At 36.7% G+C, this 27826-nt stretch overlaps 1 protein-coding gene across 3 annotated transcripts in view; it reads right to left on the bottom strand.

Moving 5' to 3' along the window:
* The window catches only part of SLC39A12 (solute carrier family 39 member 12), a 104218-nt gene extending 77330 nt beyond the window's left edge, over positions 1 to 26888 (bottom strand). Inside the window, exons 1-4 of one of the 3 annotated variants that reach the window (XM_052000793.1) lie at positions 26367 to 26888; positions 24316 to 24674; positions 11850 to 12131; positions 5451 to 5658 (exon numbers count right to left, since the gene is read on the bottom strand). In XM_052000793.1, the coding sequence (XP_051856753.1) occupies positions 5451 to 5658; positions 11850 to 12131; positions 24316 to 24582 (757 nt within the window). In that variant the 5' untranslated portion in view covers positions 24583 to 24674; positions 26367 to 26888. The remainder of the gene's footprint in view (positions 1 to 5450; positions 5659 to 11849; positions 12132 to 24315; positions 24675 to 26366) is intronic. The other 2 variants (XM_052000792.1, XM_052000795.1) reach the window with 2 other exon arrangements.
* Positions 26889 to 27826: the final 938 nt, after the last annotated feature.

Below are 27826 nucleotides of genomic sequence, written 5' to 3'. Positions count from 1 at the left end.
ATAATTTTCTTAAGATTCCAATTACTATGAACCTATTATCTCACATGGGAAACTATGTCATCTGAAGGCTTACTCATTTAAGAGAGAAGAGGCGAGAATTTTGATTTGGAGTCAAAATACAAGATTCAAATAAAGACTGTGCTGTTTGCTAACTCTATAATCTTGGGGAGATGCTAAATTTCTCTGCGTCTCATTTTCTTCATTTGCAAAATGACAGTCTTGTAGGACATTTCTAATGTCCCTTCCCACTCTAGTCTTTAGGAGCTTTACCAGATAGCACCTTCTGACCCAAACATTCCTCTCACCCGTATATTGTAGAACATCAAATTGTACCCTTAGGGGGTCATACCTCTTCATTAAAATCTGCCCTAGACACCAAATATTGAATATTAAAATGAAATCACATGGCATAATTAACTTCTGCATGTTATCATTGATGACGTTTGTCCTTCATTTTTAAAGGGATCAATGTCATCATGGATGATATTTTGATTTCTGTGGAATTGGATTTAAGTGAGAACTATATAAACTCACGTCCTCACTCCTGAGGTAGTGAAGTCCAGTAATGGGATATAGGGGAGGACAAGTGGCAATTGCCCACAATGCAGTAGATGACCTCAGCATATCCACTGGCTAAACTCTAAGCACTCCATAGTTGCTGCTTCTGCTGCCTTCCTGGCCATTAGAACAAACTGTTCTCACACACCCATTTTAATTGGGCAAAGCCTTCACATGCATTGGGAAGACATCATATCAGCTCATGATGGATGTGAGGCTTGTTGATTATCTTCAAGTTGGTTTAGCCCATCTGCCAAGATGGTCTTACTAGGCTATGGTCACTGAGCACACTGTAGCTTCTTGGAGTCATAGATGAGAGTTGGATGAAATATGGACCCAAAAGATAGATGAGATGCCCTGAGAAGGGCTTGGAAAATCATAATCCCAGAGGTTCTGGTCCTCCCTGATCACCCCATATAAAATGATCATAGATCACAGATGTAGAGACATATGAGACCTTAGTGATCACCTAGTCCAACATTTCTCATTTCAGAGAAGAAAAAATAAGGCTCTGGTATTCAAAGTCACATTGATCCAGATGGTACATCTGGAATTTGAACTCAGTTCCCTTGACTCTAACTTGGGATGAGTTAGGTTATTGGATTATTTTCTTTCCAATAGAAAGCAAGCTTTGATAACTGGAGATGAGAGTCAGTAGGGAAACAAAAGAAGTGCTGTTTTGAATAAAAGAATAACTTGGTAAAAAGAAGAAAATACATAGAATTGTTACAGGACAAACACATTATAATTTGTACTGAGGGATAGCCCTACTCCAAGATGATACTGGCTAATAGCTATTATAATAATTACATATATTATGCTTTAATTTTTAAAAGCCAAAATTATTTCATTTTATCATCACAATAACCCAAGGTAGTAGGTTTTATTATTAATCTCATTTTATAGATGAGGAAACTATGGCAGACAGAGGTTATGTGACTTACTCATAATTACATTGTTCGTAAATATCTGAGGTAAAATTTGTACTCAGGTCTCTGAGACTGTGCCACCTATATGCCTCATAGTATGGGTAACCTGAGATAAGAACTTTAATGCATAGATTCTTTTGGCTACTTCTTCTCTGGAGTTCATATTTTTTAATCACTAGAAAGTATTAAACATAATGGAAATCTAGTTTGATTATACTCTTAGTCAATGGCTTAAACACCCACATATTCATTTGTCTTCCTTGTAAATCAAAATGTACTTAAAATTTTAAAAGTTTTAACAAGTACATGTTATATAATAATATTGGGTATTTGCCATTTCCTTTCCTACCATTTGGATTTTTTTAAGTGCCAGATTGTTATTAAGTGCATTTTAAAATACATGCATATAGCTAAGAATGAGAAATTCAAGTTAGCCAAATCTGCAAAAAACTTAAACAGCTGGGTTTTTCAACCCAGCTTTCAAACCATGCTGACTGGGTCCACTACAAATGTTACATAATCTCAACTAGATTCTCCCTTTACATCTCCCTAAAAGCTTTCACTATGTCGTACACCTGAGCAGCTTTTTACAAACCTTTTCATCTGTCTTCAAACCCCCTATGGTTCTTTCTCATCCCCAACCCTCTCAGAAGAGAATCTTGTTTCATATTTCACTGAAAAAAATGAGACTATTAGCCAAGAGCTTCCATTTCCTTTCTACTCATCTCCATCACTTAGATGCCTGCTGGTGCTTCTTCCTCCTGCATGACTATTTGCTAAGGCAAGCCTACATTCACAGATTATTCCATTCCATCCCATCTTCTCCAGAAAATTGCTTATCATTGCTTATCATCCCCACTCTCTCACTTAGGTTCAATCTCTGCCTGTCTACTGGTAGCTTCCCTGCTTCTTATAAATATGTCCATGTCTCTTCCAACCTTTTAAAACCCTTATTTGTTCACTCTGTCATTCTGTTTCCTGCTTTTTGTGACTGAACTGCCTGAGGCTATCCGTGATTCATGCTGCTACTTCTTTTCCTCTCCAGTTGTTCTGATCAATAGCTTGTCAATGGTTCCAGAAGATAAAGTGAGGCTTGTGATCTTACACAGCCTTCCCTCACTTAAATCCAATTCACTTGCATGTTGAGGTATCACTTCCCTGAAATCATGGCCCACTTTGAGAATGAAAGACAATAATAGTGATCAACTCTCCATTCCTTTCCCCCAAACTCAACCTGTGGATCTTTCCTCCTGGATAAACCTGACACCTGATTCCTCTGTTTGTCTCTGGGTTACCGAGCATCACTGGGGAAAATCAAGCTGATTTCACTCATATAAATGAATGGCACAGAGCCTCACAGAATGATGGGCTTACAGAATTTGAGAGTTGGAAAATACCTCCTACCTCCATTGAGCCCTTGTTGCCACTCAATAAACTTCCTACTTCAAACTCCATCTTCCATTTCATGCTTGCAGTGCTCTCTATTCTCATATCCACTTCCTTGGCTTTTTAAATGTCCCTTTTAAGATATTTTAATTAATATAATAAATATATATATTTTTAAACTTAATATTGAATTAAAAGCCCATCTATCTACAGAAAGCCTTTCCCAACCTCTCATTCCTCTTGCCTTTCCTCTTGTATTTATCCTATACATAGAATGTTTGCATGTATGTTTGTCATCTCTATCACTAAACTATGAGCTCCTTATGGGCAAATTCTGTCTTTTTTGTATCCCCAGTTCTTTGCACAGTACCTGACACTTACGAAGTACTTAATAATTGACTGACCATCTCTTTCTACTTTTCCTGATAACAATTCCCTGAATTTTCTTCTTTTTACCTCTAATAACAGTTCTTCCATATTCTACATACACAACTATCACTCCCCCACTTCCTTAGCACACACACATTCCATATGGTCTAACCTATTCACTGAGAACACTGAGACCATCTGACCTCATTACAAGCTCCTTAAACTTTCTTCCTCCGCTCCTTCTAACTTTTCAGTTGTAGCGTGAGACCAACCCAGCTGGCACATGAATAGAGGAATGAGCCTAGAGTGAAGAAGATCTAAATTCAAATCTAACCTTAAATACATACTAGTTCCTTACAGAGGAGTTTCCTATCCATTCTTCACATCGCTGCCAGAATTGTCTTTGCTCACTGGTCTGGTATAGGTCCCCTGCTTAAACATAGTCAAAGACATTCTAGGCTCTCTTGAATAATAGCCAAACTCCTTTTTTATTGGGTATTTTATTTTATTTTTTTAAATTAAATTTTATTTTTTATTATAGCTTTTTATATATAAAACATATACATGGGTAATTTTTCAACATTGACCCTTGCAAAACCTTCTGTTCCAACTTTTCCCCCCCTTCTCCTCACTCCTTCCCCTAGATAGGCAAACTCCTTTTGCAGTAATTTAAGGTGCTTCATAATTCAGCAATATTCTACTTTTTAAGGTTTATCTTATATTCGTTCCCTTGACAGATTCCATGTCTTAGACAAACTGAACTATTCTGAATGTTCTGATCATGTTCAAAGATCTCATGTTTCCATGTCCTTTCCTATACCCACCCTGTCAATGACCACCCTTCTTCTCTTCTCCTGCTAAATTCCATCCTCCAAAGTCTCACCCAGATGGCACTTCCTTGAGGAAGACATTCTCAATTCTACCAATCCCCTTTCAGGAAATATTAATTGTAGTCTCCAAGACTCCCTGGATCACAAAGCTCTTTTTACATTTATAATATCATTTGGCTTCATATTATAAAATACTATATGTCCCATAAATATAATTTCCATGTCAGAGATGAGGCAGCAGTCTCAGAGAGGTGATGTGATTTTTCTAAACTACATAGCCAATGAGTGACTGGAACCCAAGTTCCCAACTCCAGATCAGATGCCTTTCTCACTGAATGTAGGCAGCTAGGTGCATAGTGTGTAATAAGAAAGACCCAAGTTCAAATCCAGCCTTAAACATTTATCACTTGTGTTACTTGTCTGGTCAAGTCATTTTTGTTTATCTCAATTTCCTCAAGTGCAAAATGGAAGTAAGATAAGTGCAAAACAGGACTTACCTTAAAGGGCTGTGATTAAGATCAAATGAAATAATATTTGGAAAGTGCTTAGCAGTGTCCAGCATATAATACATTCCAAATAAATACTTGTTCCTTTTCCCTTTCCCTTCCCTTTGGAACTGGCTCTGCTGAAGAACAGACGACTATCACTGTTATTACGTATTTATTACGTATTTACTATGTAAGGAGGTCCTTGTTGTGCGTTTCACTAATTCCAATGCGACCTATCTGTTTTCTTATATATAAAATAAAGATTTGGATCAGATGGTCCCTAAGATCCCTCCAATGTGCAAAACTCTATGGCTGTCTAAAATGTTCCAGGACAGTGTAAGGTTTCTTGCAGGCTACATATTAACTTAGAAAACCATATGTGTCTATTTTTTCTTTTTTTTTATTAATATATCAATACATTAAAATCAGATAGATCCTGCATTTCCATCTGGTTCAGGCCGCCCTCAGGAGCCCTGTGTGTTCCGTATGGCCCATGGGCCACGTGTCTGATACCCTGGCAAACTTTCTTTCTCCAGAGTATGCTGCTGCTTGCAAACTTTTTAAACACAAGGACCACAACTGACCAAAGCTGTGGCACAATGCCAGGCATCTTGGAGTACTCAGCGAACAGTTGTGGAAGAATCTTTGGTTTCCATCTCCAGTCAACATTCATACCACATTGTGTTTAATACTCAAGAACGACTCAGCTCTGGGATCAGGCCAGTGCTTGCTCTGTAACCCTTTTCGCATGTCTTTTGCTTATTAAAGAATAAAGTAGTGACTCAGCCCTAATTGAAGTAATTCACTAACCACCTTTATGCTTTGCTTAGTCAGCCTGGTTTCCATAGTGGGAAGGATACAGAAGTGAAATTCTAATTAAGCATCCCTACCTGGTAGGTGGAGAGTGCTGGTACTGTTCAGAGAACTGAAAATGTATTCCATAAAATAATCAGGGGAGGGCAAGCTTCTTTGGCCCAGACAGACTCCTTGAAGGGACAGAGAAATGATCGTAGCAGCCAGCCGAGGGAGGGTGTTTTCATCAGCCCCATTGTTGCTTATTATTCCTGATTTCTGTTGTAGAATTTTGGTCTCCATACACTGAAATCAAGATACATGTTAGAAGAATATCCTTAATCTTTATTCAGCATTCCAGCTAGGCTAGAGAAGACCAGAGACACCCTTGGACCATTTAAGCAATTTTTCCCCTAAATTCTCATTAATATTTCAATACTTTGTCTTGAAACTTTCTTCTCCTTTGACTTTCTTGGTTTGGTGTGTAAGGTCCTTCACAATCTGGCTCCAACCTATCTTTGGGGCCATTGTTCCCATTGTGCATTCAACAATTTAGCCAAAAGAGCCTGCTTGGCCCTTCCATCTGCTGTCCCCATGCGTCTATATTGACACTTGTTTTATTTATGTACATGTTGTCTCCCTGAAAGAGTATAAGCTTCTGGAGGGCAGGAACTGTTTCATTTTAATTTTCACAGCCACAGTTTCTGACACAATACAAGCCAGTGGTAACTGTTTGTGGATGGATGACTGATTGGTTTATTGGTTCCCATGTCTAACACTTCCTTGGTTCCCCTACTTCTCTGCTTGCCCACTTTCTGTGTCTTTTGTTGATGACTCCTCTTTCTTCTCTCATCTTTCTTCTCTCACCTCTATCAAAGGCATCAATAAAAACTTGGGCCCTGGCTCTATAATTTTTATATTTACATTCTCTTTTTGGGGGGAAACTGAAGGGTCATCTCTGTCCTCATAAATACAATTATCTATTTTAGTCTATATTATCTATCTAAAACAATTCAACAAATATTTTCTATTATGTGTAGGGCACAATGATAATTCTCAAATCTATTTATGGTGTCCTAAAAGTATCAGTACAGTTTTGTTTTCAACTGCATCAAGAGTTTTGGATTACACTTAATTTCCAATCCCCTCCAGAGCTCTAGTCCATATTTACAGAGGCCCAAACATCTCCTTTTTTAAACTATCTATATGTTACTTTAAGTCCAGAAACTAAAGCTATACCTTTTATTCATACTCCCAAATCAAATTTTTTTCCAACTTTCTCTATATATAGATTTTATATTTACTTATCTGTGAACAAGCTGTATCCCCTGCCCACTTCTCAACAAATTCAGCTTAAGCTTTTAGTTCTAACTAGCTAACCTTATTGACACCAGCAATGTGTTCATCAATGTGTCAATAACAACTTCATACATTTGGTTTAGAAATCCTTAGGAACCAGAGATCAAATCTGAGCATAGTTATTTGAGATTATTATTATTATTATTATTACTTTTTTTTTTGCTGAGGCAATTGGGGTTAAGTGACTTGCCCAGAATCACACAGCTAGGAAGGAAATGTTAAGTGTCTAAGGCCAGATTTGAACTCAGTCCAGTGCACTATCCACTGTGCCACCTAGCTGCCTTTTTAACCTCCTTCCAAGAGTTCCCAATGCTTTTCCCTGCATCTGGGAAGGTGATGCTTTTCAAGTTCTCTTCAATGTTCATTTACTTTCTTCATGGTTTTGATGATCGGGGGAAGGATTCTTCTAATGTAAAAAGTGTCTGGGGATGTGAGTTAAGGATCAGAAACTGATTTGTCTCAGGGGAGGGAGTTTCCTTATTGGAACTACCCCACAGTGATGAAATCACAGATCCAGTTCCCCTAAAAGAGAATGGTCTTAAATGCAAGGACTGCTTCTGTCTGAATGAATGATTGGTGAGAATAAAACTATTCATACTATCTCACGTAATTATGAAAATTAGCGTTTTGGAAAAGGCAATTCAATATACAAATATAGATTATTATGTATCCATAAAATGACAAGAGAACTAGAAAAAGGCAGCCATCCATGGAATGGGACCTATGTGGAAGATTTATGGGAGGACATAGATAAAGAAATAGATCAATTGATCTCTCTATCTATATACATATTCATGTGTATGTATGTATGTATGTATATGGTGTGTGTGTGTGTGTGTGTGTGTGTGTGTGTGTGTGTGTGTATGCCACAAATAAGCTGTGGCTGATCCTACTGGACAGAATGTGCCCCTCCACACTCATTCAATATCAGACCCCACCAAAATACTAACGTGTATCTACACTAGCTCACCAGACTTGGAACTAAGAGATACAAGTGATACAAAACTGTGCTATTTTTTGTTTGTTTTTGGCTTTATGATGACAAGCAAGTCCTTTAACCTTAAAGCAAATCCATCTGTAAAATGGGGAGAATCCTATTTGTAGAGCTTGTCTTGCGGAGTTCTTATGGAATTCCTTTGTAAACTGTAAAATATACATTTGGTGTATTTTCGTGTTAGAGTGTTTAAGGACTTAAGCACTTGGTCTTGAAGGGCTTTCTTCTTGAGAGAAAACATTGCCCAACATCTTCCAAAATTCTGTCGATTCAGAGGACATCAGCTAAATAAGGGACAACATTCTGGTGAAATGTTCAGGGGATTTGTCCTTTAAGAAAAAAGAAATCTTTTCCCCTGGGATTACTTAAAGCCTTGGAAAGCTTATCCAATAACTGAAGGTTGAAGTACACAAACCATACCCCATAATCCCTCACTCTTGGCTCACATAAAGCCCACAACAAAAGGTGTTCAAAAGTTAGATGAATAGTACAGAGATTCAACAGTGAAATATAGCAGAAGAAGGAAAGAAGAAGAGCGTGGATGAGCTTTATCTGAGCATGAATGTGAGGGAGCCAGCTAAATTCTCAATATGGGTTTACAACTTAGAAATTAGAAGCTCAATTTATTGTTTTACTGATTGTTTAAACTTCAGACATTGATAGAGAAACTATTAATGACACATTAAATTTTAAAGTTCTGGCGCACTTTTTTTTGAGAGCTAGTTACCAAACATTTACCAGTCTGCCTCAAGGTAAAAAACTCTATCCCTCTGTGGAATGATTTAAAGATTCCCTGGGGAATACCATCATGGGAATAAAAAGGCATTGGAACTGAAGTTGAGCTGCTTTGCTTATTTTCAAAGTAACTGAAGCCCCATCCATCTACAGTGATTCTACAGGAACATTCTCCTTCTTGGTCTCTCTTTTCTTCACTTTCAGTGATTCTACAGCTTCATTTTTGTAGGTGTTTGTAAAGGGCTGAAACTCTAAGTTGATGCACTGAGTTGGACAACGGAGCACTTAAGGCGAATTATCTATTGGACAATACTCTGTAAGCATATGCTTGGAAAATGGCCTTTCCTACTATTCTGTGCTGGCTCGATAACTGGTGTATACAGAGAATTGTGGGAAGGATGGGGAGTGGGGTACAGTAAGACAAGCCAGAGTCACTTTGGCAGCAGATGAGGAAGAAGGGAGGTCATGGAGATCCTGTGTCCATCCTGTTCACTTCTACCCCTAAAGATCAAGAACTTTTTCTTATCCTGACTCTGGCTGATTCTAAGGCATCCAGGATGCTAACTCGGTCTTCACAGAGGTTGGAACCTTATCAGCACTGAGATGTCCCAAGAAGTATCTCTCCCATTAGATTGTAAGCTCCTTCGGGAAAGGGACTGTCTTTTGCCTCTTTTTGTATCCCTGGCACTTAGGATAGTGCCTGGCACATAGTAGGTGCTTAATAAATGTCTATTGAATTGAATTAAATTGTCAATTTATTTTCCTATTTCTCAGCCCTTGTTCTATGCCTTATAAACTGAGAATTTTGTCTGGAGGGAACTAAGAGATTAAGTGACTTATATGGGACCAACATATGATAGAGGCGGAGCTCAACTCCAGATCTTCCTAACATTGAGGTCAGATATTGGTGCTCAAGACTCCTGCTTCCCAGTGTTTTGTCATCATATTTAATACTACTACTACTACTAATAATAATAATAATAAAGTGTCATCACCTTTACTACTACTACTACTAATAAAGTGTTTTGTCATTACCTTTAATACTACTACTACTAATAATAATAAAGTGTTTTGTCATCACCTTTAACAATAATAAGGTGTTTTGTAATCATCTTTAATAATAATAACAATAAAGTGTTTTGTCATCACTTTTAATAATACTAATAATGACAATAATGATAAAGTGTTTTGTTGTCATCTTTAATAATAATAATAAAGTGTTTTGTCATCATCTTTAATAATAATAATAATAAAGTATTTTGTCATCACCTTTAATAATACTAAAAATGACAATAATAAAGTGTTTTTTCATCACCTTTGATAATAATAATAAAGTGTTTTGTCCTCACCTTTAATAATACAACTAATAATAATAATAACTGGGTAATTCTGTCCTCATTTTTTCATGTGGCTACTACAATGAGCAGCTAGATGGTATCATTCACACAATGGGACTTTAAAACAGGAAGAACTGGCCTCGGGCCTCATCTCTGAACTTACTAGCTGGGTGATCTCATCTGTACAATGAGAGAGTGGGATTTGACCTCTCATGTTCACCTTCCTCCAAATCTATGATCCTATGATCATAGTGGGTTCTGAAGGTGGAAGCTTTCTTCTTCTCATATCTTACACATAGTTTCAACATGTGTTGGACTCAACAAAAATCTAGAAATTTGGAGAAACTGCATATACAGGCAGTTTGGGGGTATTGGATTCCCAGTTTGCATATAATGTGTGTCACAAGACAGATCTCCAGCAGGGGATGGGAAGCCTGCAATTCCAGTGGTTAATCTGAGCCAATCCACTGTTTGTACATTTTCTATGTGATGACATCTGGGTATAGTGTTCCCTCTTCTTTATGTGGCAAGGAGAATTCTTTAGTGAAGGATGTTCATTCTTATAATCCCAAACTGAAGCAACTGACATGATTTTTCTTATTGAAAGGGTTAAAACTTTGTGGTAGTGATTTTCCTTCTCTTTGGTTAATAGTGGTCTCCTATCCCTCTCTCTCATTCCTTTTTTTTTTTTTTTTGCAATGAACCCAGCAACTTCTAGATGAGAGCAAAGAAGCTGCATTTGCACCAAGTTGGAAACTGTTTTCCTTGTATTTGCTTCGGGCCTCTGAATGGTTGCTGAGATACAGTTGGAGCTTTTGGAGACCAGCTCTGGCACTCGGATTCAAATCCAGCCATACTTGCCAGTGAATAATTTATGATGGAAAGCAGGCTGTACCAAGCCCCCTTGAACTGTGATGGAAGACAGCTCCCTCAGACCTTTGGAAGATCACCCTTATGTGCAGATAACAAGCCCTTCGCTGACTATCCACAGACAGAAAGCAAAGGAGAGGTCAATCCGATGTGGAGTGGGTAGGAGAGGCTCTGGAGCCTAATGGAAAAGATTGCAGGGGACCTAAAGTACCTAACTGCAGAGCTGAGCAAAGATGGGGCACTAATGAGGGGCTACAGAGAGATGCTGGCTTGTTCTGATTGTTCCAAAGCACCATTCTTTTTGCAACCTGTTCCATTCCTGGAGATAATGAGGGATAGCTGGAGAAAGGGGGGCTGCAGCTGTTTCTTGTTTTTCTTCACTTAGAAGGTGAAGTACACTGACAGATATCCCGTGCTTTCAAGCTTCCCTCCCACAAATGTGATGTGGCAGTACCTGACCTGAATCTGAGTTTTATGGACATGAAGGAGCCAGGAAAGGATCCTTTGGAGTAAACATTCTCCTACTTGGTCACTCCTTTCGCCAATCCATCCCACATGTATCTGCCAGGTTATGGGATCATAGATTGGGAGCTGTAGGGGGATCAGAATCCAGCTAGTTTAAATCACTCGTGTCATAGAGGAGGAAAAGGCATTTAAATGAATTTGATCAAGAACTCAAAGGCAGTGGGGGCAGCTAAGAAGCACTGGGCTTACAATCAAGATGACTCATGTTCCTGAGTTCAAATTTTGCCTTAAAGATTTACAAGTTTATGACCCTAAGCAAGTCACTTAACCTAATTTGCCTCAGTTTCTTATCTGTAAAATGATCTGGAAAAGGAAATGGCAAATCAATCCAGCATCTTTGCCAAGAAAACCCCAAATGGGGTCATGGAGGGTTAGACACCCTGACTGAATTACTTGAGCTTAAAACACTAAGAGTTTTGAGACACCTTGAATAGATATTCTTGAAACTGAAGAATAAACACTTGACCAAGATGAACTCTTGATATGGTAGAATGATTCATAGTGCTAGAATTAGGGAATCTGAGTTTAAATCCTTTCTCTGAAATTTCCTACCTAGGTGACTTGGATAAATGCCTTAATGTCTGCAAAATGAAAGATCTCTAAATCTCTCCTGTCATGAATCCTAAGCCTCTTTTTCAGTGGTCCACTCAGACCCTCCCCATTTGGAATTTTCTTACCTGGCTTCTGGACGTGTTAAAGTGCTGCCTCACAGAAGCCAAGATGTCTTCTGTTTCATTCTGAGAAAACGAGTAGCAGTCCTCCTCCTGCCTCAAACTAAGCAAACTGTGCAGGTAAAACTGATAGTCTTTACTGCTCAGATTGAGTTTTGAAGCACAGATCTCATCCTGGTGAATGATGTAATACAGAAGGAGGAGGGAAATTCTCTGAAAAACTTCTTCACTCAGATGATCTTCAAAATCTCCTCCGGCTATTAGTAACAGGGCATCTGGTTCCAAACACTGTAGGTTAAAAAGGAAAGAAAGGAACACAGCCACACATGTCTACACATTCATTATTCCTTAATGCCTTGCAAGTGCCCACAGAATGCCAGCTATGGAACTGCCTGGGATCTTAGACCTTGCCAAGGCAACACAGGAAGACAAGAAGCCTGAAAGGAACAAACCAGGGGCTGGAACCCAAACTCAAAAATTCTCCATCTCATTCCTTCTATGACTTAGTGATGGTGCTGTGATATCCATCCTGGGTTTGGATTATCTTGGTTTTTTAACACTTGGGTAGGCAGGGTATGATTCTTGAGACTGAATTAGGGGTAGTATGAGATGGAAAGGTCTCACCTTACCACTCCCTTTGATTGCTGCATAAGGGATGGAGGAAGGAGATGGTGATAGTAAAAGAAAGAGAAGGAAAAAATGGGAAGGTGAGAGGGATGAGGAGGAGAGAGAAAGAGAGAGAGAGAGAAAGAGAGAGAGAGAGAGAAATTGAGAGAGAGAGAAATTGAGAGAGAGAGAGAAATTGAGAGAGAGATTAAGAGAGAAGAGAGAGAGAGAAATTGAGAGAGAGAAGAGAGAGAAGAGAGAGAGAAATTGAGAGGGAGAGAAAGAAGAGAGAGAGAGAGAAATTGAGAGAGAGAGAGAGAGAGAGAGAGAGAGAGAGAGAGAGAGAGGATAGAAGGGCAGTGTAACATAATGGATATAGAGCTGGCTGATATATACTATCTATATATCTCTGAGCAAGATATTGAACCTTTGCTCAAACTTGGAGGGCTACAAGTGGCCACAAAACTTCCACTTTTATCAGGGAACCAGATTAAAATGTCATTGAAAAGTGTTTAACAAAAGTAAATTAAAATATAATATAACACAGATTATCTGTGATTTTTTAAGCCAATATGTGACTAACAGGAATCCAGTTACACTTAAGTTTGACATCACTGCTATAGGAAAGTCTCTTAGAGTATTATAAAGTTTTAGAGGAGGTACTGACCCAAAGAAATTTCCTTATCTGAAATCAATGAAATCACAGACTTAGAACCTATCCACATATATTTATACAGGGATACATAACCACAACTTATCGTTGCTACTAATATACTTTGTCTTCTCCTTATCTTCCAGCATAATATGATTTTTTTTATTTCACTATTTCATAGATCAAAGATTAGCCTTTAACAGATCTTTCCTGACTAGACAAAAGGTCATCTCTTAACTAAGCAGGAATTCCCTTGATTCAGGACATATGATTTCTTCTCCCAGGAATGAAGTAGATGGCCCTTTACTTGCATCAGAGTAGAACAGTTTGCTATCTTAATTCTTAGAGGAGATTATCCCACAACAAGGATAATTTAACAGCCTGTCTTTAATGCCATTCTCTTCTGGTGACAGCTTGTAGAGCTTTGATTTCAAGTCTGCTAGGCAGCCTACTCAGGGAACAATTGTAACAAACCATATGAGTCAGGCAGAAACCATTGTCATCCATATCCAAAACAAAGCATTAGTTGCATTCTTTATAAAGCCAGGGTGACCCCAGTTATTCAACAATTAATCTGCAATGATAGGAGAAATCAATGGATAATGGAATTATAAACTTAATAAACAATTCAAAACAAAAGTTCATGAGCCCCCATCAATGTGTTTGATTTTACTAGTCAGCCAGAAGATACAATTCAAAATAAAGGCATCTAATAAAATAACACAGAAGGAAAAATAGCGATAGGGCACTGTTTTCTATAAATACAAATTCTCCGTGGGACAAATGAACACATATAGGGATTATATGGGGAGGGTTATACATGTAAAGAACAGGTATGGCCATGATACATGTATGAAGGAACAACTTGGCATTCCATAAGTAGGACTGTCAATATTTTGAACCTCTCCTTTACTAGTCTCATGTGGTATGTAAACTCTGTCATACAGATTTTAAGATCATTGCTAAATGCTACTCTGAGATTTGTATGTACTTGTCAAAGTCTCTGTTCTACCTTCTGGTTTCAGCTAGATTCTTCAATTAAGATTTTAACTACTCTCCATAAAAGGAGTTGAATACACATACTTTTTACTTACATTCTAGATGCTTAAGGTTTAGCTTGTTTTGTTTTATAAGGGAGATAACTATCAGATTAGGGGAATAGTCTTTAGTTATTTTCTCTTCATAGGGAAAAAAAGGTATCAATTTTCAGTCCTAGTTTTTCTTAACTTAGTTTTTCTCCAGAAGCAGAGATTTCTCCAAGGACCAATTTCATTCATAATACAGATTAGGCAGAAATTAAGTACAGCCTACATGCCTAACTAATTTTTCCCCCTGCCCCTAGAAAAAATTTTATCCTTTTTAACTATTGTGTCTGTGGTTGAATACAGTATGTTGATTCAGACAATAATCTGATTTAGAGTTAGGAATTCTTTCTAACTCTCCCTTAACCTTTTTTGGGGAATCCTGTAACCTTATAGTACCTTTGGGAGTTAGGAAGGGAGATCTTTCAAGGAAGCAAGAAAGCTTCTCAGACCCCAGACCTTTTTCCCCTCTTTGGTCTCTATTCAAATCAAAGGAAGGAAAGTGAAACTAGGAAAAGCTGCCCTGAGACAGCATTCACTATCTCAATTCTATCTTCCAAATTCCTGTTTTTATTACGTGCATGTGGCTGGCCAGGAACTCCCCAGTCTTTAAATTCCCAACTTTTAAATACTTGTTACTTTTTCTTTGTTAGTTGATTGCTTCATTATGAGGAATGGAAGGAAGGAATAAGGTTTAACTTTTGTAGTAAAACAAATAAACTGGATCTGAAATTTTCACATTCACTTTTTTCCCCCTTTAGCTATGTAGTTGCTAAGAAAAGAAAAATGACTGATTTTTTTTGTTTGTTTAGGAAACAAAGACTGGGACAAAATTAGAGCAAGGGGTAGGGAAGGTAGACAGCCATCTAGCATGCAATACTCAAAAGGGTAAAGAAACATTTTTTTATATATCTTTTTACAAGAGCCTGTGTTTTGAAATTGCTATTTTCCATGGCATTTTTTTTTCATGACATGTCAAATCATAAGTACTATAGGAAAGGTTTAAAGACTCCTATACAAAGTAATGCTCACAGTATCTAATTTTCAAATCTTGCATGGAAAACACAAATACTTTGCAACACTACTGGCAGTAGGTGAATTAATAGAGCCGCCATTTAATACAACTCCTCACTAGATTGTAGATTGGGGAATAAGCTGTTGGAGTTTTTAGAATGGGGGAAGGCAGAATTTTTGGTATACCACTGCCAATATCTTGGATGTTGAAATGTTGAACAATGGCCCAGAAATCCATGAAAGCTTCTAGAAGCAGAACCTACTTGGATGCTGATTAAAATTCTAGAAAGACTTGCTTTTACCAAGCTAAATGGAAGATGAATACATTGGTAGAGTTTGTGTACCATCTTCATCCCACTGCTTAATCTGAATTTGACTGATTCAATCATCAGTTAATTCAGGTTTGCTTGATTATTTTTTCTTATGATGGATGAAAGACCCAAGGGGGAAAAAAATTTGTGAATTCATTGTTACTCTATTAGTTCACTGAGAGTTGCTTCACCTACAAAATGTTAAAGATTTAATATTTGTAGCAGATTTTAAAGACAATAATTCCACATGTTGCCAAATGTGGGGTGTGATGAACTGTGCTTTATATATACTGATTGACAACAATACCAACACCATCCCTTTTTTAACTAAAGACAGACAAATAACTGTCTAATTTCCTTATTCTCGTCCCAGGTTTTAAAGGTATCAAAGAGCATGTATTTTCGCGTATTCTCATAAATTAGTAGTGGCATACAATCTTTCACCAATTAATTAAATATAGATAAGTCATTTTATAAACCCCATCTTACAAATAAACCAGAGAAACTTATTTTTCCATAAGCCTTTCATCTCTCTACTCAAAAGGTCTCATAACCTTAAGCAAACATGAGTGTCACAAGCTTTATGAGGTACTAACAGATTAATGAACAATACAAACACACGTAAATATTTCAACGATATGCCAGTTGTGGGAAAAGTCACAGCCAACATCATCCCAACTGAGGCTGCAACTTTTGAAGTCCAACAATTTAATTCCCTTAGGATGACATTTAATGTTTCTTTTCAAGATGTCTTCTCCACAGAATAAGAGCAATACTCATTTCTTTGAAAATGTCTCTTCAGAATCTTTTTCCTTAATAGTTACCTCATTCATGGTGTCAGGAAATTTCTCCTCAACCTTTCTCTCTGGATTTCATTCAATCTTTCTCAACCATGACTTAAATCTTTCCACGTTCCTATTCCCAAACTCCTAAAGATGTAATAACTCTCTATGAGAGAGGCTATTTAAACTAAAGATACCTAAAAGCTTGGAACATTTAAAACTGAATAGTAAAGTCCCTATCACCTATTCAATAAGACTACTTGTTCCTATTAAATTCTTAGCTATGTTGGAATGTTTCCCTTTCTTATAAAATAAAATTCTCTCTTAAATTTAGTGTTTAAAAAAGAACAAGAATAGCTGTAGGTCCTCCACAAAAGTCTAATTCCAATATCCAATAGCAGGAAAGTGACATTAGGTTCCCAATGACTTTGCCAGGGGGTACAAGCTCTTATGGATGTTACCAAGTTAGAAGTGCTAAAAGACTCCCTTGGCTGCTCAGTGACCATTCCACTTTAGTACAGAAAGTGTTACAATATGACTTTAGTCTGTAGGTAATAATTTCTCTAGCTTTGACCGTCAGTGAAATGAAATTTTAAATGGCTTTCAGTCCTGTACAATGTACTTCCATTTCATCAGTGATAACGGTAAAAGGGCAGAAAAAGAGGGACAGGGCAGCTCATGCATAGAATCCATTTTTAGACTATCTAAAATAATATTTAACTGATGATATTCTAAACGATTCTTTTGTCCAACAACCAGTAAATTGATCTTCTGAATATTGCACATTTCCCTCTATACTTGATTCCTTTGATCCATTGTCCTATTACTTTTCATACCTTGCCAAAATCCTACATCTTACTTTTTGCCTTTGCAGATATTCTGAAGGAACCTACAGTACAACAGTACTTGCTGAGGCTACTGCAAATTGATGTCATTTATTTTATAAGATCTCTCACTGTTCTGCAAGTCCTTTTATTCTTCCTTAAATGACAATTTTACATTCATCTATTTTGTTTCACATTCATCTCTAACCTGCTCAGTACCATGTTATACCATCTCCCCTCTTGTCCCTCCAGCAGTGGACCGGCCTTTATAATTAATTGAGAATTTTCCCCTTCTAACCATCCCCCATCCCATTTCTCAAAACCTTTCTCTTATCCTCATATCATTTGTTCCATTTCCTGATAAAAAAGACAGTTCTTCTCCATCTCCAAGACCAATACCTATATTTTTGTCCTTGACTTCCATCTACTCTTTGTTTCTCTGGAAGACAATATTTTCCCAATACTTTCTAATCTCCAATCTCTTCTTAGCCTTTCCTGTTGTCTACAAAGATACCTATCTCCCCATGCTCCAAAACAGCTTTGCCTTTTCTCTCTCTTTAAACTATCATTTTATAACTTGACATTCACTCATTTAAAAAGCTGTCAATATTCATTGCTTTGACATTTTATGCTCTCACACGTCTCAATTACCTGAAATCAGTCTTTGGATCTCACTACACAAATGAAACTATTTCCCCACATCTACTAGTGATCTATTAATTGCTAAATTCAATGACCTTTTCTCAGTCTACATGTATTTCACACTATTCTCCTTCATTCCATGTGTGATCCAGCCAAACTTTTTCTCCAATGGCATCATTCTGTCTATGTATTTGCATAGGTTGTCCTGGATTAAAAACATCCTTAGAATCTCTGGCCTATATCAAAGCTTAATTCATGTTTTATCTTCTATAGGAAATCTTTCAACTCTTCCTCTTCTCCCCACCTCAGAGCTGCAAACTTTCTTCACAAGTAAGACACAAATTTCTTATCTGTTTATATGTCAAATCCCTACAGCATAATTTAAGAGAAAAAACTTAAAGATTTTTTTCACTTTGATTTTGTTTCTCCTAGCATTTAGTAAACTAAGCTTGTTGAACTGGACTGATTAACATAATTGCAGGAACTTAATGAAATCCATATTCACATTCTTGATATATCAACATCATCATTACTAACAAATATTTATTAAGCACTTACTAAGTGATGGTTACTGTACTAAGTGACATGAATGAAACTAGAAAATATAACAAAGTTACTGATAAATAGAAAGAGAGTGCAGATTTTCCTTGAAAAGTTAAAGGACTTGATAGAACTGGTTTCATTCTATCCTGAAAGGACAATTTAGAAACATTATTTCATGGAACACAGTCCTCTAACTTGCAGGGTACATAATGATCATAAGCAAAAATGATTTTCCAAACTAGGAGACTTCAGTGAAAGGGGGGACACAGAAAAGGGCAGAATAATACATCTTAGAAATGATGATTCAAAACTAAGAAAATGTAATTTTACAAAGACCTGTAGATTTCTTAGAAGCATCTTGATCATATATCATGAGAAACTTCTTCAAGGAAGAGAGTACAAAGGCATTGAATATGGAGAACACAATTTCACAGATGCAAAAAAATAATCTGTTATGGAATATATCTTAAACCAGGGATTCTTAACATTTTGGAAGCATCTAGTAAAGCCAATGGAGGCCTTCTCAGAATATTTTTAAATGCATAAAATTGAATACATAGAATTGCAGAGGAAATCCATTATATTGAAATATAGTATTCAATTTGAAAAAGTTTTAAAAGACCTTTGATTCGGAAACTATTTTAAATGAATATATATTAGTGGCTACATTTCAGAATCATCCTTCTGCATTAGATCACTACCTAATAATAAGAAAGAATAAAGACAAGGAAACATTTCATACCATTACAACCTTAGAAGAGTATTTCTGCTGGGACACTTCTTGCCATTATGTAAGTAATCTATGACGACTCAGAAAAATGGGACATGGATAAGAGTAAGTATTAGATCTTATTGTCATCAGCTTTTAGAGAAATTTTAAAATGAGGTTTTAAAACATTTGCACAATAAGGACTAAAGGGTCCAGAAACCTCCTTAGTGAGCAGATATTCAATATGCTTATCAATTGGAGAAAAAAGGTAGGCAAAGACAACACTAATTTAAAGTGAAAAGTCGTTTGCAATACAGATGGGAAAAGATGATGAGAAATTAAGATAATTCTCAAACAGTTCTATGTTATGACCTTCAAACACTAAAAAACAGTGGAGTGGAGAAAAAGTCTGCGTAATACCCATCAACAAACCAAAATAGACTAAATGATTGCAAAAATATTTGAAAACCTGAAAGGACAACAAATAGAGACAAGATGAAATAGAACTGCCTATATCTCTATAGGAATCTATTTTCATATAAAAGAAATAATTATAATAAAATATATAAAGTTTGAAAATTATTAACCTGCCTATCTCATTTTATCCTCATTGAAACTGGCTGAAATAAGTACTGGCAAGATCTTTATGTTTACTTTAGATATTTGGAAATTGAAGGTCAGAATTGTGTGATCCTGCATAAGTAATTTTCCAACACCATTTTCATACAACTAGTTTCAGAGATAGGATTTGAATAGATCTCTGATCATTCTTAATCCAACACTCTTTCCAAAGAATCATAATAGGAAAAGATAAACACATAAGAAGTGTTCATATAATTTATTGGCTTAGAAACTTCCTCTGCCAAATCAGATGAGTAACTCCTCTATAGTCTTAGCTGTCCAGAGAAATTAAATGACTGTCCAAGATTGGCTCTCTATATATCATGAGATGACACTTCTCATACAATGATGGTAGAGCCACCACTTTGGTACTTAATTTCTGATGTGTTATTTCATTAAGTGGAAATGGTGATGATGTTGAAAGAAGTATCTAGACAGAACAAATACACATGGAAGAAATCCACACTGAAAAGAATGCAAAGATCCTCGGTGACATTACCAATAAAATGGTGACTGAAAAGACATCAGCCACTATTGACCCAAGTTTATTTCTCAAATCTATAAGATCTTTGTGAAATTGTCTTATGAAGGTATTGAAGGTATTCTGGACAAAAGGTATTCTATTCCATTCATGAAAATGGAATAGAATATCACTAATTATTTTCCCAAGCACAAATATCTTCAGACATATATTGCACAGATAACATGAGTTACTTCTGTATTTATTTGTTATTAGGGAAAGAAAAAAACAATTAACTAAAATTAAACATAGCCTTAAGGACTTTTTTCAAGTAATATTTCTTCCTGAAGCATATTTGTAATCCAAAATTCCTTGATAGATCACCAAGAGAAATGACTTTGTCTAATGATCTTCTGACTAGCAATAAAGAATGAGCTATAAGGAGATGGAAACATACCCTCACCAAAGGTTTTTTTAATCACCACTGTCCTGTGCACAATCCAAATGGAAGAGAGAGTCTTTGGAAACAGTTTAGTGTTTCAGATGTTCTTAGTTGATAATATTGTGCCAATTGTATCAGAACTAGAATGCTCTGTGAGATCCTCACATTCTAGCAAACAACATGGGAAAAACCAAGTGGATGAAGAATCCATCTCATCCATATCATGACATGCAGTCAGATGGAAATCCAGTGTATGACCTTTAGTATTCACTATGCATAAAAAAATTAGCAGAATCCAGAACTGAGTAGAAGTAGGGCTGGCTGAATTGCATTTGGAAAATTGTGTAGTTCCTTCAGTGATCATAGGTTACTCCTTGACACAAAGTCATTTTTTAAAATCAATACTTCCCCAAAAGTATTAAGTGGTTATCATGCATGCAATAAATGAATGAATAAATGCAAAAGCATGTATTGAACATTTATTTTGTATAAAACATCATGGTAAGTGCTGAGCAGATATAGAAAATTAAGACAGTTCCTGCTCTCGGAGCTCACATTCTCTCAACACATAATAGGTTTCAGTTGCAAATGAGATAGAAAAGTGGGTTACAATAGTAAAACAAGTGATTTCTTTTTTTAAAATGTCATTTCCACTGATAAAATCCTTGCTTTCCCATGTCAAACCTTGACAGTGCCAAAGACTTTGGTGGCAAAATTCTTTCTCAGGTTTTCAGTAGCTGTGTCTATAGCCCCTTCAGAAGTTTCCTGGCTGTATCTCTATGGATGTTGCTTCACAAGGTTATGGTTATGAGGTTTGGATTAGAATGCAGACTGAGGGTCTTGGTCATGTTGCTCCTCCCAGGATTCTTGGGCTTAATCTGCCTATAGATTAGTTGACATTGGTGGTGATGAGGAAAGTAGACCTCCTCTGCACAGGGATTTCTCTCATAAGTTGTGATTGTAAGGCTCAGGCTGGAAATAGGAGCAGTGATATGAAGGGTTATGTTACTCCTAAGACTCTTGAGTTCAAGGTCTTGGACTTTTCTCCATTATAATCTCAGGCGGGAAGAGTAGTTAAAACAAGAGTGATGGTAGAAGTGGTTAACTTGCCACATCTTAGATAGGCTGACTTGCCTAGCACACAGAAGACAATTGGTCAGTATTTGATGGGGAAGCTGATCCATTGCTGTAGGGAGGAGGAGCTGGGTTGAAAGCAAGACAAATGGTTGGGGGCGAGGGGAGGAAACTGATACTCACAATGTTTTAGGGTCTGGGGTTCTAGATTGAATACTATCCAAGCCTCAACGAAGGTTATAGTTGAGATGGTGGCAATGGTTTGACTTGCCTGCCTCAAACTGCTTCCTATCCTTTCCTCAAGGAAACTAACTGCTCAACATCATTATCTCTGAAAAGAACTAAAATAGTTGGTGTGAGAAAGGACTATAGAGAGATCCACAATGGACTGTAACATATTGCCAATGATCACTTGTGTGCAAGGGACATAAACACCACAAATGATAGCAGCCACATAAGGCAGCTTGTTGGTATACTACATATTCAGATGGATTTAGAGTCAGGAAATCAATGTCTGTATCCTTAAACTATCTGACTCTGGGCAAATTGTTTAATCTCCTCCAGACTCAGTTTTCTCACCTGCAAAATGGAGATAATAATAGCATCTACCTCATAGGGTTATTATTTGCATCAAAGAGAAAAGAAATAAAGTGCTTTGAAAATCTTGGTGTTATATAAATGTTAGTTATTATGGCTCTCATAATCACTGAAATGAAGTCAAATATTTCACCAAGAGGATTTATATTTTCAAAATCTATTGGTTTTGATCTTTGCAGAGATTTTTTTTTTTAACTGAGGCAATGGGGGTTAAGTGACTTACCCAAGGTCACACAGCTAAGAAGTATTAAGTGTCTGAAGCCAAACTGGAACTCAGGTCTTCCTGAGTTCAGGGCTGGTGCTCTATCCACTGCCCCCTTTGCATAGATTTTTTTTTTTAAAAAATCTATTCATTTCTCTAAGTATTTCATAAAATATAGAATTTTATACAGAGTCTTAATTTCAAGTTGGGCTTCACTGATTACCCAAATTTAGGGGCAAAGAAATAAATCCCCAAACATTTCCTTATACTTAGGGAATTGTCCACATTGTCTAACTCTCTTATTTGCCATATAACAATTTCTTCAGAGGCAATTTACTACTAGAGAAAGAAAGCCCTTGTGGGCCCTCGAGTGGTTGGTCTGAGCCAAAGCTTCTTTCATGTTTCATAGGACACCAGGCTTCTCTCCAGTTTTGTAGACAGGGAAACATTTAGTATGCTTGCCTCCTCTTGTTCATTCAGTTGAATTTAAGTATTTTTGTGCAGGAGATCCTCAAATCTATGCTGTGTTTGTCCACCATTTCTTCCAGTTATTTTCTCATACAGAGTTTTCCTCAAGGAAGAATGAAAAAAGTGGCCTGCAAGAAGTCAGCTATGGGATCATAACTTTCACTGCCTACTAATGGAATTTATCTGACCAGATATTCATTCAAACAGAAGCAAAATTGGTCCAAAAAATGTTGAAAATATCTTAGAATAATGCATTTAAAATAATATTTTGGGTAAAACTTTGTGACAGGGAGGGAGCAAAATAAAAAAAATTCTTCCAACTAAACTTATAGTCACCCACTTTTAATAAGCCCTTTAAAACACCATGCCACTTAAGTTTTCTAGATAATTTCAGGGAGATCTGATTTCTCTTTATAATGGTATAAATTGAAAACAAAGCCGTATCCCAAATGTTTACATAATGACATACTCCAATACTCATATAATATATGTAATCTCTGGGGACCACAGAGAAGTTAAGTAAATATTCAGTGAGTTACCTTTGACCCACAGCAACGAACAATTCTTTGTATCAACAAGACATTTTGACCATGAATACAGTACACATTGCCAATAAACATCTGAACTTTCATTCTAAATATTGGGAGAGGCTCATTTTTGTCACCCAGATACATTCCCCCATCCTTACTTGGGCCAAATTTTCCAATTCACTCTGGATTAAGATTATGATCTCATCTTAGCTCAAGAGTTTGGGGTCTATCAACTTGTTTGTTTTTTTCTAAATATAGTGATCATTATGTTTCAATACAACACTACTAGACTTTTACTAGAACCCTTCACTAGACTGTTAAAGAAGCCTATCACATACACACACACACACACACACACACAATCAACATTGGAACACTGGATAGAAGAAGAAAAAGTAATTATCATTTTTAAAAAGTTTTACAAGCACCCTTATCTTTAAACACAAGTTCTTGCCTCCCCTCCTTATTTTTCAAGCCCATCATACTATAGCAATGAATGCTAATTTCTTGGGAGAAACAGGAAAACAGGAATATTTGATAAATTCAGCATTTCTAAGCAGATTGTAGGCTAAGTAGAAGTAGTAAAGGAGAAGGAAGGAGAAAGAAACAAAGAAGCAAGCTCATATTTGGAAATAAATGCCTTCGACTACTTCTGGCAGCAAAAAAATAAAACATTCTGGAGGGTCACATTTTAAGGTTGACTGCTGGCTTACTGCAATATTTCCCTTTAATTTTCCCTTTAAGTCAAAGTACCTGCTTTCTTCAAAAGTATATATTTTGATCACAAATGGTTCACCAGCAATTATATTTATAGCCATCCCAAGCATTTTCATGAAAGCTAGAAACCCAGCAGTAAAAGGACTCTCAGAATCCCTCCTCAATTTTGATTGGGATGCAGCTACATTGCACTAACCAGATTGCAATCCTCCTGTTTCCCATGAATCCGATGTGGACACCCAGTTTTCTCCAATAAGGTTTGGATGAGTCTTCTTGAGTAGTTCTGCGAATGTGTGTAGTTATCACTGGAGAGAACATGCAACACTTCCATTAGCTGACTTGGGCTCTGAGGATGGATGCCGTCCTGGGCTGCGAGATTCTTTTGCAGAATTTCTGGAACAACGATGGGGAGTAGAAAGAAGGACACTACCCCCCAGATGGGATGATTTGTCCTTAAATGCATTTCTGCCCCACACCGGAGCACAATTCTCTTTTGGATACTGATCTGCAGTCTCAAGTTCACAATATAAACTTGAAACCTGAGGAATTTCTGTGCTAAAAGGGAGGAAAATGGGCTTTAATTAGAATGAATGCAATGTGTTTGAAAGGTTATTAATTGTGTGGCTAAGCTGATTTTCAAAGACAAGCTGACACTAAACAACAGAGAGTCTGTAGGTAGTTTATAACCCCAAACAGCAGGAAACTAAGAATTTTTACTTTAAAAATTGTATAAAAACATTGATGAAAAGCATTTGTTATTTTGCCCTCATGTAAATATTCAAAGGTAAGGAGTAATAAAAATGAGTTACTTGGTTCATTCTTACTTTATAAAAAATCTGAATTGGAAGGGACCACAAGGACCAAGGACCTCTGACTCATCAGGAAATCTTCTACACCATACCAAATCACTCAAATCTGTTACCAGATTTATATTTATATTGTCTTCAAATTTGCTTCTATGTAGCTCCCAAGCCTTGCTGCTAGTTTTGATCTCTTGGGTTAACCAGAATGTATCTAATCCCTCCTTCCATGTTGCAACCCTCCAAGTAGTTGAAGACATCCACCGAGTCCTTCTTTAATCTTCTCCAGTTTAATATTTCTAAATCTTTCAAGTGATCCTTGTTCATTCACCATCCTGGTCACTCTCCTGCCATTGATATACTTAAGCTGGTTAATGTCATCTATTTATTCATGTCAATTTCTGGTTATTTACAGGAGTCTGCAAAATAAAAGACTCAATTTTCACTGTAAAATCCAATTTAATTCAGCAAAACCATCAGCTATGGGCTAGACATAGGAGGGAGTAGAAGATCTAAAATGAAGAAGTTCTTGTCCTCAAGGAGCTTACTATAAGAAACAGACATCCATAGTTGTATAATATCTCTCTCCTCTCCCTCCCTCCTCTTTCTCTTTTCTTCTCTCCCTTTCTCTCCTTTTCTTCTTTCTTTTTTTCCCTTTCTTTCTCCTTTTCTTCCTTTCTTCTTTCCTTTCCTCTTTCTTTCCTTCCTTGGTTTTTATTTTTTTCCTACTTGCAGCTTTGTTCTTATTCCCCATGGTTCCCAACATCTCACTCAACTCAATCTGGAAACGACTATGTAAAATTAAATTAAATAAAAAACAAATCTAATTGCTGACATTATGTCAGGGAGGAAGGAAATCACATTTTTTGGAGGTTAGAAAGTTGTCCCTGACTCAGACATTGGGGACTGGGAAGGGAAAAGTTAGTAAAAGAAAACAGAAATCCACAAGGCTGAATCTCTCTTTACAAATGTTTTTATGATAGATTTAATGAACAGCTCAGAACATATAGCCTTACCTAAAAAGAAAAATCAGACTACACTCAAACCAAAACCACTTAGCTAATGTTTTCCACAATGAATTTCTTCTTTGTTATTTGGGTATTAATAAGAATCAATAATAAAGTATCTTAAGAAAACTAAACTTTGAAGATTTCAATAGCCCTTATGAATCCAAGTCACTAACTAATGATTTAAGAAAATAAAAGTAATCTTAGAGCTAACAAACTTTCTGAAGAAAATAAATCTGTGGAATCCAGCTGCTAATGGAGTGCAGGAGGCTAGCAGCATTTTATGTTAGAATCTGGCCCGAAATCTAGCTAACAGTTATTGTGATGTTGTAACTGAGAGGCTGGGATTACTTTCAGTGTTTAAAAAGAGTTTAAGTTACTTATGTTAGCATTTTAAAATGACAGAGGAAGACATAAACAGTTCCAAACCTAGTGCTTACCTTCAGTGAGAAGACAAATGATAATGTATCTGCAGCTTTGCGGCCTTTGAATCTCTGAACGTATTTCACGGCTACAAAGTCCTATGTTTTTAAAATTCCTTGATGGTGCACTGGGAGCTGGAGAGGATTAGTTTATTGAGGCCTTGAAAAGTTTTCAGTTGCTATGGAGAGAGCTGCTCTTAAGGTAACAATGAAGGTGGATAAAAGTTAGAACATTTTTCTGCCTGGCAGATTTTCAGGGTAGCTCAATAAATGCAGTTCATTAATTAATGAGCTATCATTTTATATCAGTATTCCCCAAATTGCTGTGATTCGACCACTGGAGCTCACTTTGTTACTGGTCCTTTAAGGAAGAAAATCCTGATCAAAAGCCTGAGGACGGCCCAGTTTTGTAGAAGAAACTTTTCTAACAATTTCAAAACACACTTAGGTGCAGGTTATTTCAGGTTATGTGTATTATTCTTTGTTTCTTTTTTTTTTCTGTTAAATCTCCCAATTCCTTTCTGTTTTCTTTAGGAACCAATAAAAATTTTATTGAAAAATTGAAAAAATATGTTTATTAAAATATAGATCACCCTCAAATGTTTTTACCCTAAAAATAATTTCTGAATAAATCATCTATGTATATTGTGTATTCATGAATCAATGCACGTATGCATATGTACATAATTAATGGGTAGAGGCTAACTGTAGCAAATTTCTAATAACAGACTTACTCAAGAAATGGTCCAAGGGCCAATGTATGATCAGAAAAGGAAGTAGGCCAGTCATATGACAGGAGTAAGGAATGATTGACAAAATATTTCACTGGTAACTACAAAACATAAAGAAAGCTAAATTAATTCTTCTTTATTCCCCTCTCAACTTTGTTTCTTACTTTCAGGGCTTCAAAATTATGTCCCCTTTATTGCTGGCTCATTCAGAAATGTTCCTTAACACCTGGGAAGTAGCCCTACTCACCCCAGAATATCCCTGAACAAGGGTCTCCATCTTTTTTTTTTTTAATGAATTAATTCCTCTTTAAACCTCCATTTTTTTTGAAGATGCTGTATCAGCCCATTTCCAATCCCCTCCTCAGCTTGGCTCCTGGACCCTAGTATGGCCCTATACAGAGTACCTCAGTCTCATCTCTGCCCTCTCAGCCTTATTTTGTGTGTTGTATTCCCCCTCCCAACTGTGAGAATTTCAGCTCTTGGAGGGAAGGGACTGGGTTTCTTTATGCTTATATTTGTGTCTCTAGTACTTGGCACATACATAGCAAATACTTAACAACTATTGATTTACTTCCTTGCTTGAAATCTAGGTAGCTTTATAGTGAAGGAACCATGGAGGGAAATCTTACTAAGCAATAAGGCATGAGAGGGTGATGATCTGCGTCAGTACTAGAAGCACTCATATCAATGACATCCTAAAACTAATTGATCCACACAACTAAGTGATATAGTAAATAGAGTGCAGGG

This window comes from Antechinus flavipes, chromosome 5 (assembly GCF_016432865.1).
Source record: "Antechinus flavipes isolate AdamAnt ecotype Samford, QLD, Australia chromosome 5, AdamAnt_v2, whole genome shotgun sequence".
Lineage (NCBI taxonomy): Eukaryota > Metazoa > Chordata > Mammalia > Dasyuromorphia > Dasyuridae > Antechinus > Antechinus flavipes.
This window is presented reverse-complemented; position numbering and strand designations above follow the sequence as displayed.